Consider the following 22,887-nt stretch of genomic DNA (forward strand, 5'->3'; position numbering starts at 1 on the left):
GGTCAATTATTGTGTAGTTCTGTCCTTTATGTTCTACCTTAAGTCCAATTTTTAAGGGGATTGTTCTCGCATACTCCATTCTATTTTGTAAACAAGCAGACGATAGATGAAACGTGTTTTTCAGAGGGAGGGGTTTTGAAGTTGGAACAGCCAACATGGACGTTGCGGTATCTAGGTCAAATATGTCAATTTCGAATTGTAACACATTGTTGTCATTGTGAAAGTATTAGTAACAAAATGTGTATCATTTTAGAGTTTGAAAGTGTTATAAGTTAATGGAATACATTAAATGCATACCAATTTGATAAAATGTGCAAACTAATTTTATTGGATAATAAAGTATGGTTTCTTTACAAAGCTAATGAAGCACGTCATATTAGAATTGAAAAACACAATCTGCTTTTAAATCATAAATGATTTCGAAAAAAAAACAAAATTAAGTTATTTGTTACAAATATATGTAGACTGTAAAAAATACTACAAATAAATGCAATTTTAAAGTGTATCAATTCCTACAAGTAAATGTAAAGTATATGACTTCCCACCGCTGTGTCCTTTCAATTGCTTGCTGGGACTTAATCTCTAGGAGATCTGTTGACTGACTGCTTTTATGTTTAGTATTGGTATTTCTAAAATGATCTCTTTTAATTTTGAATTGTCGGTCTTCGCATTATATAATCATAATAAAACAATTGCTCCTCACTCAAATGACACAATTTCAAATATTCTGTTCTTTCAGATACACAGGTCTATTTAACTTTATGCTATTAATTTTCTTTTTTTAAATTTGCAATGTCTTACTTTTAATGTCTATAGCGAACAACAATAATGCACACAGAAATCTTATATATTTGTATTAATTGGGTTATATCTTAGTGCCCCTTCTATCATTACAATTTACAGAATCCCATACATCCTAAGAGACAAGTTATACTAAATATTGACAATTGTGTTTTTGAAACCAATTGCCCATAGGTCGTATTCCAGAAATAAAACCAATGATACACGTCAAGTTATAAAAGTTAAATAAAAAATTATAAATTTCTTAAAATATTTTTACCCTAAGGCCTTGCATTCTTCGTAATTTGCACTCTTTATCCTTACATTATATTGAAATATTCTTTGATGTAAATAGCAGAGAAGAGTTTAGATTAAATTAAATTGAAAATTAAGGCTAAACTTTGCTGATTGCGTGATAAATCCTGGTGCAAAAAGGTAGGAATTTGAGTTTTTTTTAAAGCTTGCATTCATTTCAGTATTATTCTTTCCAGACAAGATAAGTGATAAGTTTCTTCCTCAACTGTAAAAAAAAATAGAAAAAAAAGAGAATTAAGCAGTCTTCAATTTCAATTTCAAGCACTTTCACGAACAGTATTTATGCATCTTTCAGCGCTAATGGTGACAAGTGTTGAACATTTGTAAGAATACTTCACGGATTCTAACAATCTCAAGCGAAACCACTTAATGTATCTGCTTTTACATTTGACATAATATAGTTATGTCACGTATGCGAATTTATATGTTTATTTGAAAGGGTGTGGTGGTTTTATTCTTTTCTATTCTGATTGGTACTCTAGTATACTTAGCTCTTGATTGTAAAATATATCAATATTTAATACGGATTCATATAATTTTGGCCTACTATTAATTGTATCGGACATGTATGAAAATAATTGATAAGTGTGAAAAGTTTCCTAAAATACAAGTCCAGTATATTTGCACTAGCATGAACCGCCAGATTTGAAGACTTGATGGTGTTACTAATGACCACCATACTAAAATTACTACGAGGACTCTCAAACAGTGAAAACCGATTGAAGAATATTTTTTGCATTGAAGTTTTGACGTAAATGAAGTATTTTTGAATATTTTTGAAACAAGAAGATGTGGTATGATTGCTAATGAGACAAGTCTCCAACAAATACAAAATGACAAAGAAGTTAACAACTATATGTCACCGTACAGCCTGGAAGAATAAGATGAGGTATGATTGCCAATGAGACAGGTCTCCAACAAAGACAAAATGACAAAGACGTTAACAACTATGTGTCACCATACAACCTGGAAGTATAAGAAGACCCCGTACCACATAGTAAGCTATACAATTATTTAATAAATTTTACACTACCGGAATAAGCGTGATTTTCTTAACACTTAAAGCTTTTTGTTTTCTTTACACTTTTGAGTTTGGCTGTAAAGATAAATTTGATTCCTGTAGCATGTATAAACTATATAGACGACAATACATTTTGTATAATATATATAAATAGACAGTTCTAAATGACATGATACCTACAATGGAGATATCGATGGTGCAGTAGAAAGATGAAAATAGTGAATGCACATGCAGATACCTTGGGGTCAATAATTAACGCTTTGCGTTATAACACGACTGAAAAACGATGCTGTTAAAATAAATCATTTCATAGGTTGCATCATTAGTTTGTTCATGTGTATCCCCTGAGTAAATTCATACTAAAACGATATCGCATTATGCAGCAATTAAATTCGAAAAAAAGGAAAGATCAAAAACGTTTTCACAAACATAAAATTAGAGAAAAACAATAAGGTCTCTTCCAACGTAAGAGAAAGGCCTTACACATCCACAAAACATGTATACACACTTAATAAAACCACATGCAGGATAAATCTCTCAATACAAATGTCACAACTTGAACCGGCTAAACAAGATAATGGATCGAAGATATATAACAAATAAAACTTTGCTATGACAGATCGGTTGATATGAATCATATAAAAATTTAAATACTCGCAGCAATTTAAAACAATCACCAAACCATCCTTCTACAAATTAAAGGTATCATTCTGAAACTTAGGATACATTAACAAGCTGACCAAACCTACTGCCTTATTATATATAGGTAGAAAGCATATCCCGGACATTTTCCGACAGTTCGCAAAATACGTTAAATAATCCCATTACCCGTTAGTTTCAACAGAATGATATTCACATCTTTAACGGGTGGTAGCTAAAGTTTAGATTATTAAATTAATCTAGAAATTAAAGTAAACGTTTTCGGAAGGCGTGATCAAATCAGGTGCTAAAAGGTATGAATTCGAGTTTTTGAAATTATTGTACTTAAACTCGTATGGTCTAGTATGAATGTGTTTTGCAGACAACATTTAATGTGTTTATTCAAAAGTAAATTTGGAAAAATCTTCAATTCTTTTCACTGCAGTGATACTTCGATTACTTTTTTGTTTTTTTTCTTGACGACAGGTTTCATCAAGGTTTGCATTTAACTGTAAAGAAAAATGTCTTAATTACAAAGAATTGGTCAGTCTAAAAGTTGAAAGGACTTATGAACAGCATTTATGCATCTTTCAGGGCTAATGGTGACAAGTGTTAAAAATGTATAAGAATACTTAGGGCATTCTAAGAATCTCATGGAAAACCACATAATGCATCTGCTTTTACATTTGACATTATATAGTTATGTCACGTCTGATAATTTACTTGTTTATTTAAAAGGGTGTGGTGGTTTTATTCTTTTTTATAGGCTGGTTGGTACTGTCTCGTATACTTAGCTTCTGATTAAGATACATAACAATATTTAACCATATAGTTATTGTTCACATTGGCTTATAGTTATTTGTATCACATATAGAATAATAATTGATAGCCGTGGAAATTTATAAGAAAATACAGGTCAAAATTCTTCACTGCAGAGTCCATTTCTTGCGACAACAGAATAACATTATTTCGAAAACACTGGAAAAAGGACAACATATTAAAGACACATATTACAATGATGAATTGGCATATATATAATACGTTGTGATATAAAAATAAGATGTGGTATGATTGCCATGGATCCAAATTTACATAGCAACCAACAATTTTGGTTCACCGTAAAGCCTTGAACAATGAGCCATACCACATTGTAAGCAATTAAATTTATTTTGATAAATTTTACGTGACCGGACTGAGCATAACTTTCTTAACACTGAAGCTTTTTGTTTTCTTTGCACATTTTAGTTTGGTTATATTTGAATTTCCGGATGTCTGCATTTAAATTTCTTTAAATTCGGGACCTCGTGATTTCAAGCTTTTTAGCCCGGGATTTCTGGATCAGGAATTTTATACTTAATTACGCCAAAAGGCTCATCAGTGACGCTCGAATCAAAAATGTTAAAAAGGCCAAATAAAGCAAGAAGTTGAAGATCAAAAATTCCTTAAAGTTTTACCAAATACAACTAAGGTAAATAGATTTCTCAGAGGTCAATAATTAATGCTTTACGTTTTTACACGACTGGAAAACAATGCTGAAAGTTTTTAATAAAAAAACAATTCAGTTTCATAGGTTGCATTATCAATTTGTTCATTAGTACCCTCTGAATAAAGTCCTATAAAACGTTATCACAATAATGCAGCAATTAAATTCGAAAAAAGGAAAAAATCAAAATATTATACTTAATTTTAACATAAAGTAAGAGATAAACAATAAGGTCTCTCCCAACGTGAGAGAAAGTCCGTTAATGCCAATAAATCATGTTCAGATACCTAATAAAACCACATGCAGGATAAACCTCACAATACAAATGTCACAACGTGAACCGGTTTAACAAGATAACGGATCCAAGATATATAACAAATACAACTTTGTTATGACAGATATGAATCATATGAAAAATGTAAATACACTCACAGTTATGTTTAACAATCACTCTGCAAATTAAAGGTATAATTCTGAAACTTAGGACACAAAGTTATAACCTGGTCAAACATTAAGCACTTATATATTAGATAGAAAACACTACTCAAAATATTTTCAGACTGGTTAGCAATAGAGGGTACAATAAATAGTTAAATACCCATAATAGTTGTGAGAATTATTTGTCGGTACATTCAGCAACCGACAATTACACAGCTGTGGTCTTTAATACATGTTAGAAACTTGAGCACACTATGAAATTGTGCAACATCATATTGTTCACTGTAGGAAATGTTGTTTTTTTCAAAATACATTGAAATATTGAAGAACAACGAAAATATTTACTTTAAAGGGTTTTAATCTTTCATTTCAGGGCAAGTGTTTATATATGTAGAGTATTATCAAAGTGTTCAGCTCTCGTCTTTTCTGAATATGTGAATCATTGACTGAGGTATAGAAATATATATTGTCGAGTGATTTCTCCTTTCCAGTAGTGAAACTCGTTCTACAATCATGAGTCACGTCAGTTTGAATTGAAGATGTTTTATTGATGCTTGGTGTATGGAAATGCAACACTGTCAGCACATGGTAAAGAACCCTTACAATAACTCTTTGAAGAATACATATATTGCCTGTGTCAGTGTTATATACCTGAAGTAATCGAACGTGTGCTCTTTTAACAGTGTCAGTCAAATTTGAATTCAGCCACGAAACTCCCAACTGACCAACAACAGAAATAATCTATTGGTAATGTTCCCAATATGTATGAAATACTTTCCGCTGGACACTACGGAAACACTTATCAAGCGTAATATAAACTTCATTTATGGCTCAAAAATTTAAGATGCTCTGTAGACTTTAGCCGAACCCCATTTTGGTTAATGCTACTTGTAGAATTTGATTTCTGATTTTTTTTTGTGTGTATAGACCTGTGACTCCAGATAATATTTCAATTAGTGCAATTGACAGAACAACAGGTAATATATGAAGTTTTTCGTACAGAGGTCTATATAATTTTGGAATTCTATGCTTGAAAGCTAGGTTCGTTTTTTTTTTTTTTTTTTTGCTGATTGTTCAAAGAAGTTATCAGGGATTTATGATAAATTAAATTCACTCTTAGTCAAATGTTTCTCTTTTGTGGCTTGATTGTCTGAATGTACCACATTCCTTTTTTTATTGGGTATTTATAGTAACATGCTATGCAATCAAGAAACAACCTGACAGATGTCAAGTTTGAACTTATTCATATCTATCATATAAAGTAAAAGAGGATATATCAAAACCTTTTTACACAATCTGTGCTATTCAAATTTAAATAAATGGCTTAAAAGGTAAATACAACATTTTAAAGCAAAATCCATGTAATATCCAATTGAAAGACGTAACTCACTGATTATAGTTCCAGAGAAAAAAGTGACAACCATTGCAACTAGGGGCATGAATACATTTGATAAGTAAGAAGTTGATCAAGAGATAAATATGAAAAGCTTTATACAGCAAAGCATGCCCACATGAAACCTGGTTATAAATTTATACAGCTCTGATTTGATGTTCACATGAAGAATGTGACAGTAGTATCATGAGACAGACAGATATAAGGACCTGATGGCCAAACAGACAAGGGTAAAACACTTTACACCAACCTCCAAAGTAGGGGTAAACAAATACCCACTTAAAATCAATGGTGCAGGACAGAAAAGCCCTTACAAGAAGAGTTTCCAAATCCATTTATAAATTCTAAGGATAGTAACATTGACTTTAATGGAAAAATGGAATATATTTGTAAAAAAGGGAACATACAAAAAAAGGAATCAAGAATCAAAAGTCAAAGAAAGACCAAAAATACCATGGACAACAAAAAGACAAACAAACGATACAAGTCAACACTAAAGAAAAAACTAAAAACAAATGAAAAACAAAAGCCACAGCAAAATTTGGGCAACAAATTAACTTTAATATTCTAGATTTGAGGCTTTTGAAGTTCTTTTTTTTTATTTACATTGACACTGACATGAAACATCGAAATCATGATGCATGTGTTTGGTTCAGAAAAAAAGGTAATTAAATTGTAATTAAAGTTTGTGTTGCCATATCATTTCTATAATTTTATTTCAGTATAAACAGATAATAATCATTAACAAAACTTATAACATTTTGCTTATACAGTATCTATATCTCTGCACTTAATTGTCAAAGGTTACATAGTTCATATTATTGCATCTTATACATTCAGTTATCTCAAAGATTTATGCAAAACCTATTTTAAGAGGTAAAATATGCAAAACAATACTCAGTTACTAAAATTTACGAGTTTATTTGACAAGATTTCATTTAACTGCTGTAAAAAAACAACAGTAAATATTTCATAGACGTTAAATTGAATGCTTTGCAAAGTCAAATTAGTTCTTAACTAATAACATAAACAAAGTAAACTTATGTAGAATTATGAAGCAACACAAATTTTTGTACAAGTTTTGGTAACATAGAATTATTCAAAACAATCTTGACATATAGTTGTACATATAAAGAATGAAATAGACTATGATCCTTATATCATTTTCATAAAAAAAATATGAACTCTCATCTCAATGAAACCTATTTTCAGTGATACAATATATAACAATCATCAACCATCAAGATATTTATCTTTGAAATGACCACAATAATCTTTGACAAACCTGAAATGTAGCTAAAACTAATAGATTGTGGTATTTTCTACAGGATTCTCAAAATATTAGTCAAATTAAGGAACAAAATTTGTCGTTTTAAACTTTGTCATCTCAAACTTTTCTCCTTATTCATGGATACTTTTCTTATTAATAATTCTTTGGTTTTAATAATTTTCACTTATTATACATCAATCAGTCAGCATTCCCAATAACAATTAATGCACTGAGTTGTGTGCCTGAATACCACACAAATTTATTGACTCTAATCTTATTAAATTGGGATGGTTTTGTCCAACTTCCGCCACCAATAAAACTGACCTCCATGAAATAGCCAGAAGTGCTGAAAGTGGTGTTAAACAACAATCAATCAATCTAACCTAACATCTTTACCTTAGCTTATGACAGTACATTCATCAAACTTTTAAATAATGCATTTATGTCAGGCATTTGAAATGACATAAAGTTCTACACACAAAATCTGATAAAGACATTGCAAAAGCCAAAGCAATCCAGAAAATAAAATATCAATATGTAATATCAATCATTAATAATTATCACAGTAATCAACACATAATCAAATTGTTTTATAATACCGGTATCTAATATTTTTTTATGAATCTATATCAACAAGTCTTCCAGTTCTTTCCATAATACCACAGGTTCTGGGTGTTTTCTCTGCTTTAAATAGGAATCCATCTTTCCATCAAATAAACCAAAAATTCCACCTGTAAAAAACTTTTGGTTTTAATTGATAATCAAATTTGCATTATTTCATAAGTCAGTTAGAATACCTGTTAGTATATACAAATTGAGTTCACAGCAATAACGTGAGGAAGTTTCATAACGTTATGTTTTATGGGACAAGAGCTTTTTTTAATATAAACCACTCTAAATTTGATTTTACTCAGCAGTAAATGAAAGTCTGAAGAACTAAATAGATTATTAGAAAACTAAGGTTCCAACTCTCAGCAGAAAAATTTACCAAAGATTGCTTTTACTAATCTTAATAAAGGTTCCTTTTGGTCAAACAGCTCCTAAATTGTTTGCATAGCTTAACAGCCCTAGCATTGAATGTTCCTGATGAAGCCGAAGGTAAATCCAGAAAGGTATTTAAGACTGAACAAATCTATAAAGAGTTATCTATATGCCAAAGTGAAATTGGTTAAATAAGATGCTGAAGATCTTAGGTACAAACACATACACTAAAGATCTGCTAACATCATATAGCCTTATAAATGTATAGACTATATACCTATATCACCAAATGATTCACTTTATCAATTTTTAAAAAGTTTTAGTTCAAATAAGCCAGTCAGGAAGTTGTCCTCATTTCTAGATGTTTGTTATTGTTTGGGGAAATTGGTTTCATGTATTTACCTGTATGTATGAATAAAATTCTGTTTCCTTGGAACCTATCTGGATTTGATGAAAGTTCTTGCACTAGCCCATTTGCTCCTTTACCAGTGTAACAAGGATCTAATATAATACCAGTACTTCTACTCACGGACTGTATAAATTCTAAAAAAAAAAAATACTATTAAATTACATTCTTGGGCTACTGCTTTTCATGGTTTTGTGAATGGCTTTCTGAACTAATTATAAAACTGTAGACCAGATTTTTAATTCTCATAACATTTAGTTTTGATGAATGAAAGTAGACGTCCAATGATTGATGATATGTGATGATGAAGTGTTCATTTTCCATCTTCGTAATTGTCATACATAAAAAATTGTATTAAGCTTTATTACTATTTTATTTCAAATGAATTAATTAAAAAATTGAAAGTACATCTGTACCATTTTTTTACGTTATTGTTTTCTTGAAGTGACAAGCTTATGGCCAAATTAACACCTTTGATGATCATTTATCCGGCAGAGGACATTTTAGCGCATTGATAGGACATTTTAGCGGAAAAAAAATGGACGTTTTAACACCAAAGTAAAACGCTTTTTAGCACCAGATTTTTAACCCATTTTTGCAAAAAAATTAAATTGTCAATGCCCATTTTGACGAAATATTTTAATAAATGATATATAATAAATAAAAGACTTTAATAGAATCAAGACATGTCCATTAAAATACACCACTTAAAGTCTAAAAGATTAATTCAAATGTTAAAGTCCTTTCTTTTCTAAAATTTATATTCCAGATTAAATACAGCACTAAAAGTCTAAAAGTCTAAAAGGTTAAAATAAATTGATAACAGTCTGTTCTGGCTTGGAATTCATATCATAGAGAAGGTATGTAATGGGCTCTGGATATACCCCCTGCACAATACTGTTGATTTGCATTACAAACTGTTCTTTCTCTTGTCTAGATTGTGGTGCACATTCGTCTATACCTCATATTTTTATATATGTTGTTTGCAATTTGATAATAGAATACAGAAAAACATAAATAGCTGGGTGACAACTATAAAATTGCTCATTATAATGGACATGGAAAGACTCTGAACCATTATTTGTTCGCTTTGAATTACACGGAACTTCTGCCCAAAGCTCAAGTGGGAACATAGAACCTTTAGTTACATAGTAATAGTATTCGGTTAGATAATCTGCAAATTCGACACATCTCTTGATCCATGATGAACATATAAACAACTTAAATATTAAACCAGAATAAACTACTGTTCATGGTTATAGTGAAGCAAGCATTTATTCAACAATGTAAGTTTTCGGTAAAATGGGCTATCGATAATACAGGTGAATGGATTAAACCCGCGCTAAAATGGGCTCTAATGTCGGCGCTAAAATGTCCTCTAGTAGTTTTAAAATAATTGCTAAAATGTCCTTCGCCCCAATTATCTGCTGATTTTTCAAACTCAATTTAATAAGTGTCATCACTTCTGATTACAAGTGTGCAATATTTAAAGTGTTCATTTTGCAATTTCCTCCAATTGAGACAATGTGTGAGCATAGATGAATCAGATAATTTCCTAAAGCAATAATTGAATAATTTTTTTTTATTTAAAGTTGTCAGTAACGAAAGACGTACAAGTAAAAGAAAATGAACACCTTATTTGCAATGTCCCACAAATCATAACGTAAGGTCGTTAAACAACATAATTTTTTTATGATTATTTACAAGATTCAAATTTTTCACTTGATTTTTTTGGGGGACAAACCATTGACAGGTTGCAGTTACAGTGAGGGTCTTGATGATGATCCTTCATTTCTGTATTCGTTAAAATTTTAAGTAATTTTCTCTATTTTTTTATATTTAATCTCCATTATACTCTATTCTATATATCTTGTGTCCATTTTTTTTTTTTATATTCATCAAATTTCAGCACTAGATTATTCTTTGTTTTTGGGGGGGGCCTATTTTCCCAGTTTTCATGGATGGGATTGTGAACTAAATATGCAACAAGAATTTTACATATTTTACTTTAAAAAACCTAAATTGTACGACTTTTTTTATCATGAAAAATTATTTTTGATGAATGAAAGTCAGACACTCGATGATTGATGATATGCAATGATGAAGTGTTCCTTTTCCATTTCTGATTTTTTTTCTCAGAAAACTTAAAACCACAATTTTAGAAACCCACCACATTTTGCTCAAACCATAAAAATTGATAACCACAAATAAAAGTACTTTCATAGTATGATGTTCAACATGAAACGAAATGGTTAAAGGTTCTTGTTTTACTTGTTCTACTAAAAAAGATTCTATTTACTGCAATAAGTATCTATATTGTGTGTCATATGAGAAAATAAAAATTGAAGATGTATGAAGATGAAGACTCAAATATATTTTGACGCAAATTATTAGTAATGTGTTTAAATAGAGTTTACTTCAGTGCAAAATTTCAAAACAGTTAATCTTCTTCCTTAAGCACTATAAACAAGTGTTTAGTACTTTTTTTATCTGCTAATTTCAATATAATTTTAGCTATAAATTAAACAAATAAAGTGATAAGCTCCTTTTAGATTGAGTTGCTCTCTCTGCACTATTGAGAAGTGTTGAAAATAAAGTAAGCTTGAGAAAAAAAACTTCCGGACTATGAACGATTATTTTTCTTAAGTATGCAGTTCAAAAAAGTATTTTAAACTTATTATCAGTAACTTTCCATCTTTCCTAATTTTTACAAGATATCTATGAACAAGTGTTTTAGACAGAGGATTTTTTTATACTTCCTAAACTTTTTAAAAATAGAGTAAAGTTTTAAGGCCTCTTTTAACGAATCTGATGATAAAAATTGTTTGAAGTTATACTGAATTTTTCATGACTTATGAGTACTTTTCCTGGTAATAACTTTTTATTTAACTCCGCAATGCATAAAAATAAATTTAATTGATTATTTCATATAATTGTTAAGGCTATCCATTTAAAATAGCCACCACCCATCTAATTTTAATTAAAGTCCCTTCAAACTTTCCCATTCAATTAATTCTGGAAAAGCCTTAATATAAGTAAAATGACAATCAGTGTTTAAGCAAGTAACTGGTTTCAATATTTTTATTCTATTTAGGAATAAAGACATTTGACACTTGGTATACAACTACAAACTGAAAATATGTCCCTCAATATATATTTTTATTTTATTAACAAACCTTGTTCTTCAGGAGTAGATAAGCCATACCCAAGTCCTATGTAACCATCAACAATATCTATTATGTCATCGGCACAAACTGAATCACCAAGTCCTACTTCTTTTAATGCGTCGTTGGTGAGATTAATAATTGATTGCTTGTTATCGGAAATAGTTATTGCATGGATTCTGTATCAAAAAAAAAGTTTGGGTAACTAAAGATAAATATAACAAATTGATAAAAACTTGATTTGTTAAAATATACGTTGATCTCTATTTTACGAAATTTTCCTTTTATCTTACTGACTGATTATTTCCTGCTCAGAACAGTAGAGTGATATGAAAAATCAACACTAGAAACTAAGGGCGCATGTGCCGTTTTTAAGGTAAACATCAACATCATCATTAAGCCAAAATTTGACTGTCCCTCTGGTATCTTTTGTCCTTCTTTCAAAAGAGAGATAAACAGATTTTCATTGATCATCTCACATCAACTGATTTTCTTATTTTTGCTGTACTGGACAGACCTTTTATTATAAAATTCTAAAAGTTTCATATTTCTCTACAAATAAAATTGAATAGGGATTCCACAGTCAAATAACAGTTACTACAACTTTTACGTTGCAATGACAGAACCTATCCTCATTTACATTATGTATCATATCTATCCTCAATAAGTTAAAATTTAATGATTTAAGCAGTTTAATATAACAATACCTGAGTTTTGATTGGTTTAGATAGTTAGCTATAGAAAGTCCTGCTGCTGTTCCACCACTTCCACAGGCAAACACAATATCATCAAAATCTTCTAAAAGTCCCTTAGAATTGTTAATATTACCAATAAGACAGAATTCATTTATTTTCATATAAAATATAAATCAAATACAAACACTGCATGTTGATTTAAAAAAAAATAAGCATTTTAAAAAGTGTTGACAATACATTATATGCTTTTATTTCATCCTTAAGTCTGGAACTGATAATTGTCTCTCATAGTTGAAGGGTGTACAGCGAAATATAGTTGCTAACATTTACGTCATTTGATTCCTAGTGAATAGTTATCTCATTGGCAATCATAACACATCTCCTTATTTATAGGGGCTTTTATGGCCAAGTGGTCAAAGTAGTTACTGCTGTAATCACTAGCCAGTCAACACTGAGGTTGCGAGTTCGAACCCAACTAGTGTTGGTGCACTTGACTCCAATCTTAATGGACTGGGAATGTAAGTTTTCCTATCAAGGTTGGTGGTTTTTCCCGGCATTCCGGTTTCCTCAACCAATAAAAATGGTCTCCAAGAAATAGCCCAAAAATGGTGATTAAAAGTGGCGTTTAAGGTAGCACAATACAAAGATTTTATAACTCCAACTCCCAAGTTTTAAAATGCTGTAACTTTCTTAATAATGCTTGAAAATTTATAAAAGTGGTAGTTTTGGATAGCTAACAGATTACTCTTTCCAATTAATGCAATGTTAGTATTATGCAACAATTATGTAACCAATTATAATGTTAACTGTGTCTAAAATATTTTTCACCAAATTTCCACTTTTAAATGAAATTAGCTTCTGCATAGGTATCCCTAGAGGGTTGATTTTATTATATGTTGTTCCTATGGCCATTATCTACAAAAGGGTGTCTCAGATTTCAGATAGAATGTATAGAACAAATTTTACACCTAATCAAACATTATCTTCTTTTATGTGGTTAGGATGTTTACACTAATTAGAGATTTATGAGAGAATGGAATACCATAGAGACAATCTGAGACACCCTTTTGAAGCCCATGATGTGTTGATTAAGGTTTCGTTAAAATTTTCTGTATAGTTAAAGAGATGATAGAGCTAAATTCATTCAAGTGAACTTACCCAGATTTTGCCACTAATTACATAATAATTGATTACATAATGATTGCATAATAAAAATATTGCATTCATGTAAAAGATTTATCTTTTATCTATCTATATATACCTCTTTTATTATTTTCTATGCATTCCTAAGAAAGTTACAGCATTTCAAAGGTTAGTGATCGGAAGTAAAAAAATCTTTGTATTGTGCTACCTTAATACACAAACAAAAATCAATCTTATTTTATACTCTCACTCAAGCGACTGACATATAGTTATTTTCTCACAGCTTTTCTAAAACTGGAAAACTATGAAGGACTAGACTATATCAAAAAGATAATTAATGGTATATGTTCAAAGTTGAAACAGTATTAAATATAAAATCATCGAGTACCATATGCATATGCTTAAAACCAATTCTTTGATAGAAATTGTGAACATATATTTATGCATCTCTGAATACCTGAGAAATCATTTCTTGGAATGCTGTAAGATAACCATATAATCCAACAACATTAAATCCACCAATCGGTAACAAGTAAGAATCTTCACCTGTTTCATTCCTATAGAATAAAATAACTGTCAATGGGAGATAACTCCAATCAAAATTTCCTTATTTATAGTTGTTAGTTTTCAGTTTGATACATATATACACATATACCATGTATAATACTAATCGTTTTGTACAAATGTTTCACAGGCACTTGTCTCTAAAAAAATATTCTCCTTTTTCATTCCTATAAAATAAAATAATTATCAATGGGAAATAACTCAAAACATAATTTCCACATTTAGTTTTCTGTGTGATATATACACATATAGCATGTATAATAATAATCTGTTTGTACAAATGTTGCACATGCACTTGTCTCTGCAAAAAAATCCTTTACACCATATATTACGATATATAGGAAATTTGTTTTTAGAGACAAGTGCTAGTGACATGTTTAAAATAATAAACTGTTATCACAGAGATATGTCTCGCCTTTTAGTAATTTTGATTATGCAAATGTTGAAATCAAATTAGCAATACTTTAACACCTTACACAAGTTATGACAGTATTCAAAGTCAATGAACCATGAATCAGTTACTTGGCAAAACATTCTCCATGCAAATGAGATGTGCCAATGCTTATACAACTGCATACTAAAGACCATCATTATCATTGACTTATTATAAGTCGATTCCAAATCTAAATACAAACATTTACTAATAAACTATAGAAAAGTTTCAAAGTCAATAAGAGGGGGTAGGGCTATATAATCTCCATGGAAACAATACTTGCAAATGCCAATAAATTTGTATACCAAATTTCATTGACTTAACATTAGCAGTTCATCTTAAAGTGATATAATCACAAACTAATACATGTAAACTTAGATAAGTTTCAAAGTCATTACACTTTGACTGAGGGATGAGGCCAAATATTCTCCATGGAAATGAGATGTGCCTTATCTCCATGGAAATGAGATGGCACATCTCATTTCCATGGAGAATATTTGGCCTCAACTCTCAGTCAAAATGTAATGACTTTGAAACTTATCTAATGCTTATACAACTGAATACCAATTAACATTTGCCTTCCACGAATGGTTCCCCTTGAATTGACCTAATCACAAACAAATACATGATAACTCAGAAAGAAATTCAAAGTCAATAGACCATGACTATGGGGGCGGAGCCAAATTATCTTCATGGAAGTGAGATATGCCGATGCTTACACAACTATAAACCAAATATCATTGACCTACCACTTGTGGTTCCCCATTAACTAACCTAATCACAAACTAATACATGTAAAATAAGAAAAAGTTTCAAAGTCAATAGACCATGACTTAGAGGGCGGAGCTGAATTATCTCCATGGAAATGAGATATGCCGATGCTTACACAACTGCATACCAAATATCATTGACCTACCACTTGTGGTTCCCCATAAACTGACCTAATCACAAACTAATAAATGTAAGATAAGAAAAAATTGTGAAGTTAATAGACCATGACTGAGGGGGCAGGGCCAAATAATCTCCATGGAAATGAGATGTGCCAATGCTTATACTACTGCATACTAAATATAATTGACCTACTACTTGTGGTTCACCATAAACTAGACCTAATCACAAACTAATACATTGTTGACGCCACCGTCGCCGCAGCCGCTGACACCGGAAACAGCATACCAATGCCTTGCTTTTTGACTCCGTCAAGGCGAGTCAAAAACCACAATGAATTTCTCTACTTCAAATTTCATTAGTTCCAGGTGTGAGGAAGTGGATGATGATTGCACAAGAAAGAACATCAGTACACAGTTAGAAGTTTAGTTTCACATTTTGGCCATGATGAATATATTAAATATGAAAGTTTTTGTACAATAAAATTTATATTTAGTTAGCTGAAGATTAATATAGCCTTCCAAGAAGGTTTATACAAACACAGCAATTGTTTTTCACATGTTTTATCTGCCATTTTTCTGTTTAAAAGTCTGTATTTTCACATCCATACCGCCCATAAGTCTAGAAATTATTGTAGTGTTTTTCAACAAAACAATGACCCTCAAACTTTCCGATAGAAGTTAATGTAAAAATGAGATAAAATGGATATAATTTTTTTTTTACCTCTGGAAAGATAAATGTCTATGGTTTCAGGAAAGGTATCACTGTAAAAACTTACTTGATATGTGCTGCTAGTTTTTCCATCCTTGGTTTTATGTCTTTCACATATCTGCTTGTCTTTGGTACTAAATACATACTAGCACCACTCATTTTGTCCAATAAAACATTTCCTTCAAATGTAACATTGGTACTGCAATCTTTGTACTCAAGTTTACCAGTCTTAGTTTCTATTGACTCCATTGTATAAGGCTGTCAAAGAAATAACTTTACAAAATTAGTTTAATTCTTCTCTTGTAAAAGCATTTCAAACATATAGTTGGTATATGAGATGTTAAAAAATATTGCAAATTTTAACAAACAACTTAATTTGAACAATTGTAAATTTTCAATTAAGATCAAATGATATTTCACTAATCAAATCAAATAAAATCTATAGCTAAATATTGATTGTCTCTATAAAGTTACATTCATCATTTTTATTAATCTGTATTCAATCTAAACCTTTTCTGTCAAAAAAATATCCAACTTTTGTAAAGCAAATTACAAACATAATAATGAAAATAGGTTTATATAACACAAAGAAGGCTGAGAGACACAGGACAGTACCTCTTTCTAAGCACTATTAATCCGTCATCCCCCTCTTTTTTTATAAATAAGTTATAAATACAATCACCTTACCACTTCTGGACTTCCTAACAGAAGATGACACTTCAACCCAAGCTGTGCTGCAGCTACTGCTGTAGATCTGGCAAAATTAGACTGAATACCACCATAAGTGATTACATTCTTACAGCCTTGGTCAATGGCATCAGCAAATAAAAACTCAAGTTTTCTGACCTGGAAAGAAGCTATTGATAATTCAGTACCTCTCTAAAAATTTAATGTTCAAAATATACATGATATATGCTGTAAATTCAGAAATAATTGCATGCATTTTTTATTGCAATTTTTAAAGAATGTCCCAAGTCAAGAGCCTTTAGCCTTTGTTAGTCTTGTATTATTTTTAATTTTAGTTTCTAGTGTACAATTTGTAGTTGAGTATGGCGTTCATTATCACTGAACTAGTACCGTATATATATTTGTTTAGGGGCCAGCTGAAGGACGCCTCCGGGTGATAGAATTTCTCGCTGCATTGAAGACCTATTGGTGACCTTCTGCTGTTGTCTGTTCTACGGTTAGGTTGTTGTCTCTTTGACACATTCCCCATTTCCGTTCTCAATTTTATTAATGCATGTTAGATATTGTGAAACCTGCATAGCAATATCTATATCAGATATCAAAATGTGAGTTCTAATTATTGCGATATTCACCATCTGCTCACCCAGTTGCATTATTTGCATAAATAAAAACCATGCAATAATTTCTGAATTCCAAATATTCAAGCATTATTTCCAAAGGTTTTAGTTTTGCTCATTTCTAACTACTTCTCTTTTTTATTTCATGAAATTGATTGGGTTTTGTTTGAATTTGCTATATCAGATATTGTCAAGTGTCTGGTATTATCAATAAAAACTTTTTCATTTTTATTTGTGCTTATTGCCATAACATGATACATATCTGATGATTGAGCCTATTTTCAACTGGTTTTTTAAAGTTGGTTATGTAATGCTGTTACACTACTGTCCATTTCGGAGGAGAATTTACCACTTACAAACATGTTTAAACCATATTAACCCAACATGCTTTTTATTTCTATCCAAAGTAAATAAATTGTATTTGTAAATTGTTCCCTTCTGTCATAAATGTTTTTCTAATAAAGTTAAATGTTATTCAGCTTTAAAAAATCTGGCATTTGTTTCTATTTTTTTTCTTGTTTGATATGCAATTTTGTTTAGTAATCATATAGCTTGCTTTACAGTATTGGATTTGCTAATTTTTAAAGCTGTATAGCAAATGATAGGTGTTTCCATCCATGTAAATTGGTCTTAGGTTGAATGTTGTTTCATTGAATATCATACCACCATGACCACATGTCCTTACTTTTTATCAAAATATGACAAAAATTCAATGTCCAGATAAGCTTAAAGGTAACAATATCAACACACCTTATTACCTGACAATGTTGACCCTGTCAATATCAACACACCTTATTACCTGACAATGTTGACCCCGTCATATCATCTCTCTTAATGTAAACTTTAAAACCACTTGGTACATTTGGAAGTCTCCACTCATGGATTGGAGTATTCATATTACCAAGCTTAAAAAAATAAAAGACATCTTTTTGTCAAGTGTTTTCAACAAAATTCTAGATTTATATTTTTTATACCATACTAAACATACATATCCAATTAGTTAAAGAACATATTAATACAAATTCAAATGAGTTGAATTATAGACTTGCAAGCAAATAATACATCAACAACATTTTTTTTTTAGCTTATTTGGATTTTGAACCAAACTGACTGCTTCTAACATATACATGTTTTGATATTCTGCTTTTTATACAAAAAAACTATGTCAATTGGACATGCTTTGATACTATATATGCCCTTGAATTTTTACTAGATAACATTTTTGTTCGCCTTGGGGATTCCGTATATCTTCAGATTATCGGAATTCCAATGGGGACTAACTGTGCATCACTTATTGCGGACCTGTTTTTGTATTGCTATGAGTTACAATTTATGACAAAAATAAGCAAAGACCCATCGAAACAACATCTGATAAACAAATTTAATAATACTTTAGATATTTGGATGATATTTTGGCTCTCAATAATGACGACTTCAGTATGTATATTAAAGAAATGTATCCTGTTGAACTTACTTTAAATAAAGCTAATACTAACAATGACCACTGCCCTTTCCTCGATCTTGATATCTATATCACTAACGGAAAGCTGAATACTAAAATTTATGATAAAGGAGATGATTTTTCATTTCCTATCGTTAATTATACATTTTTAGATGGTGACGTTCCCTTGTCACCATCTTACGGTGTTCATATATCTCAACTTGTACGATTCGCTCGTGTATGTAACAATGTTTTAGATTTTAACGAGAGAAATTTATGTATTACTGAAAAATTATTACACCAGGGTTTTCGATATCACAAACTAGTCAAAACATTTACTAAATGTTATCATCGGTATAAGGACATCATTCGTAAATATAACTCAACATGCAGACTTCTTATACGTTCAGGTATTTCACATCCATTTTTTTATGGAAATATTCTTTATAAAGCACAAAGGTGTCAGTATTCACCTCAAAAACTAACAAAACTTTTGAATAAACTTATTAAGAAGGGATATAGTTACGATACTGTTGTCAGGTCATTAAAGATTGCATTTTTTGGCGTTAATATTGATTCACTTATAGGGTCTTTGAATCGGAACTAAACACATTTATTCAAAAAACAGTTGTTGACATGACACGGGTTATGTTCTTCTCATATATGTTATGATGGTGTGATACTAAACCCCTAACGGGAAGGATTGTGCCTGATGTTCATATGATGAAATTATAATCTTTCAGTCAGTTTAATTGAAGTCTGGAGCTGGCATGTCAGTTAACTGCTAGTAGTCTGTTGTTATTTATGTATTATTGTCATTTTGTTTATTTTCTTTGGTTACATCTTCTTACATCAGACTCGGACTTCTTTTGAACTGAATTTTAATGTGCGTATTTTTATACTTTTACTTTTCTACATTGGCTAGAGGTATAGGGGAGGTTTGAGATCTCACAAACATGTTCAACCCCGCCGCATTTTTGCGCCTGTCCCAAGTCAGGAGCCTCTGGCCTTTGTTAGTCTTGTATTATTTTAATTTTAGTTTCTTGTGTACAATTTGGAAATTAATTTAGTATGGCGTTCATTATCACTGAACTAGGATATATTTGTTTAGGGGCCAGCTGAAGGACGCCTCCGGATGCGGGAATTTCTCGCTACATTGAAGACCTGTTGGTGACCTTCTGCTGTTGTTTTTTCTATGGTCGGGTTGTTGTCTCTTTGGCACATTCCTCATTTCCATTCTCAATTTTATTGAAACAAAAATAGGCATATCTAATAAAAAAAATTATAATATTGAAGCTGAGATTGTAGCTTATGCTCCTTTTAAGTGTGTTAAGATCTTGTTAAAAAATTGTGTTGTAATTGCATTGTTAAAAATTTGTGTTGTAATTGTTTGTTGAATAAACTCTTCCGTAAAGCTTATATATTTTGCTACAAGATGATTCTTCTTTATACCGTTATCCTCGGGTCGTTAAATAAGCCAAAGGCTTCTACTTCTACTTTTTAGTGACCGCCTCAACACATTGAAGTTTATGTACTAACAAGAATGTGTCCACAGTACACGGATGCCCCACTCACACTATCATTTTCTATGTTTAAAGGACTGTGAAATTGGAATAAATTCTCTAATTTGGCATTAAAATTAGAATGATCTTATCAAAGGGAACATGTATACTAAGTTTCAAGTTGATTGGACTTCTACTTTATCAAAAACTACCTTGACCAAAAACTTTAACCTGAAATTTGCACTATCATTTTCTATGTTCAGTGAACCGTAAAATTGGGGTCAAAACTCTAATTTGGCATTTAAATTAGAAAGATCATATCATAGGGCACATGTATACTAAGTTTCAAGTTGATTGGACTTCAACTTCATCAAAAACTACCTTGACCAAAAACTTTAACCTGAAGCCAAAAACTTTAACCTGAAATTTGCACTATCATTTTCTATGTTCAGTGAACCGTAAAATTGGGGTCAAAACTCTAATTTGGCATTTAAATTAGAAAGATCATATCATAGGGCACATGTATACTAAGTTTCAAGTTGATTGGACTTCAACTTCATCAAAAACTACCTTGACCAAAAACTTTAACCTGAAATTTGCACTATCATTTTCTATGTTCAGTGAACCGTAAAATTGGGGTCAAAACTCTAATTTGGCATTTACATTAGAAAGATCATATCATAGGGCACATGTATACTAAGCTTCAAGTTGATTGGACTTCAACTTCATCAAAAACTACCTTGACCAAAAACTTTAACCTGAAGCCAAAAACTTTAACCTGAAATTTGCACTATCATTTTCTATGTTCAGTGAACCGTAAAATTGGGGTCAAAACTCTAATTTGGCATTTAAATTAGAAAGATCATATCATAGGGCACATGTATACTAAGTTTCAAGTTGATTGGACTTCAACTTCATCAAAAACTACCTTGACCAAAAACTTTAACCTGAAGCCAAAAACTTTAACCTGAAATTTGCACTATCATTTTCTATCAGTGAACCGTAAAATTGGGGTCAAAACTCTAATTTGGCATTTAAATTAGAAAGATCATATCATAAGGAACATGTGTACTAAGTTTCAAGTTGATTGGACTTCAACTTCATCAAAAACTACCTTGACCAAAAACTTTAACCTGAAGCGGGACAGACGGACGAACGAACAGACGAACGAACGAACGAACGAACGAACGAACAGACGGACGAACGGACGCACAGACCAGAAAACATAATGCCCCTCTACTATCGTAGGTGGGGCATAAAAAGTGACTGATTAGTGAGCTGAGACAGATATCTTTGTTTAAAACTCAAATTGTCCAAGACCAGTTATGTAGACTTTTAAATAAGATAATCTGATACTGATAAACAAGATAAAAAGCATCATGTGTGCAGCAATATATATATAGCATTGATATAGACAACTTTTGAGTTCAATGCATTTCTGTCAAAAACTTTGGGTTAAATGAACATCATTCTTGTGTTATAATTATTTGGACTACATGTAGCATTAGTCCTTAACCAGCAAAAGCCTCTCCTTGATTTGTGTTTGTTATCTTTTAAACTTTTATATCTGTACATAAAATTTGTACTATCTGACTGTAGATGCTTACCCTCACAAAATATTCAGGAATGTGTGACAGTCTGTTACACCAGTTTGGTGGTGAAAATGGTGTCAAAACTGAAGCCATGGTGCCAATTGGATGTACAGTTTATTTTGTTTTAGGCAGTATACATCACTTTTGCAAATGCTGCTGGTCTGAACATATAGAATAGAATAGGATAGAATATCTTTTATTTCCATAAGAGGTACCCTCAAGGGGCATAGTGCATATACATATATGACAATATAAAGTTACAATTTACAAATACAATAAAGCAGAACTACAAAACAGTATGCTAAAGTTAGACATTATAAATATTGCTAACTGTATTCCAGTGTTATATAATAAACGTTTACTCAAGTCAGGTGTTTTGATAAGAAATAGCCAAGTTGTTTCAAAATATTAATAGACTCACAGTTTAATAACCAAATAAATTTATTGACCATATCTAAGGAGTTAACAATTTTACATTCTTTAAATATCAGATCAAATAACAGATCTCTATCCTTAGAGCATACAGGACATTCTATAAGAAAATGAAGTTCATCTTCCACTTTATTTAAATTGCAATTAACACAAATTCTTTGATGATCTTCTAATTTGGAATATCTCCCAGTTTCAATTTTGAGTCTATGAGATGAAATCCTGAATTTTGTGATAGCTTTTCTCAGATCAAAATTATTCAAGATATCTAAATAATTTTCTTTACAAAAAGATG

The 22,887-nt window shown here is 30.9% G+C and overlaps 1 protein-coding gene across 1 annotated transcript; it reads right to left on the bottom strand.

Moving 5' to 3' along the window:
• Window positions 1-6,765: 6,765 nt before the first annotated feature.
• Window positions 6,766-22,315, bottom strand: LOC143068668 (uncharacterized). The gene is made up of 9 exons (XM_076242900.1): window positions 22,179-22,315; window positions 18,420-18,533; window positions 17,012-17,170; window positions 16,392-16,582; window positions 14,186-14,285; window positions 12,598-12,698; window positions 11,903-12,069; window positions 8,723-8,863; window positions 6,766-8,070 (listed from the first exon to the last, which is right to left on the bottom strand). Exons 1-9 carry the CDS (start codon window positions 22,254-22,256, stop codon window positions 7,964-7,966), a joined length of 1,158 nt encoding a protein of 385 aa, XP_076099015.1. The 5' UTR covers window positions 22,257-22,315; the 3' UTR covers window positions 6,766-7,963.
• Between the last annotated feature and the right edge of the window lie 572 nt (window positions 22,316-22,887).

Source organism: Mytilus galloprovincialis, chromosome 3, assembly GCF_965363235.1.
Source record: "Mytilus galloprovincialis chromosome 3, xbMytGall1.hap1.1, whole genome shotgun sequence".
NCBI classification, from domain to species: domain Eukaryota; kingdom Metazoa; phylum Mollusca; class Bivalvia; order Mytilida; family Mytilidae; genus Mytilus; species Mytilus galloprovincialis.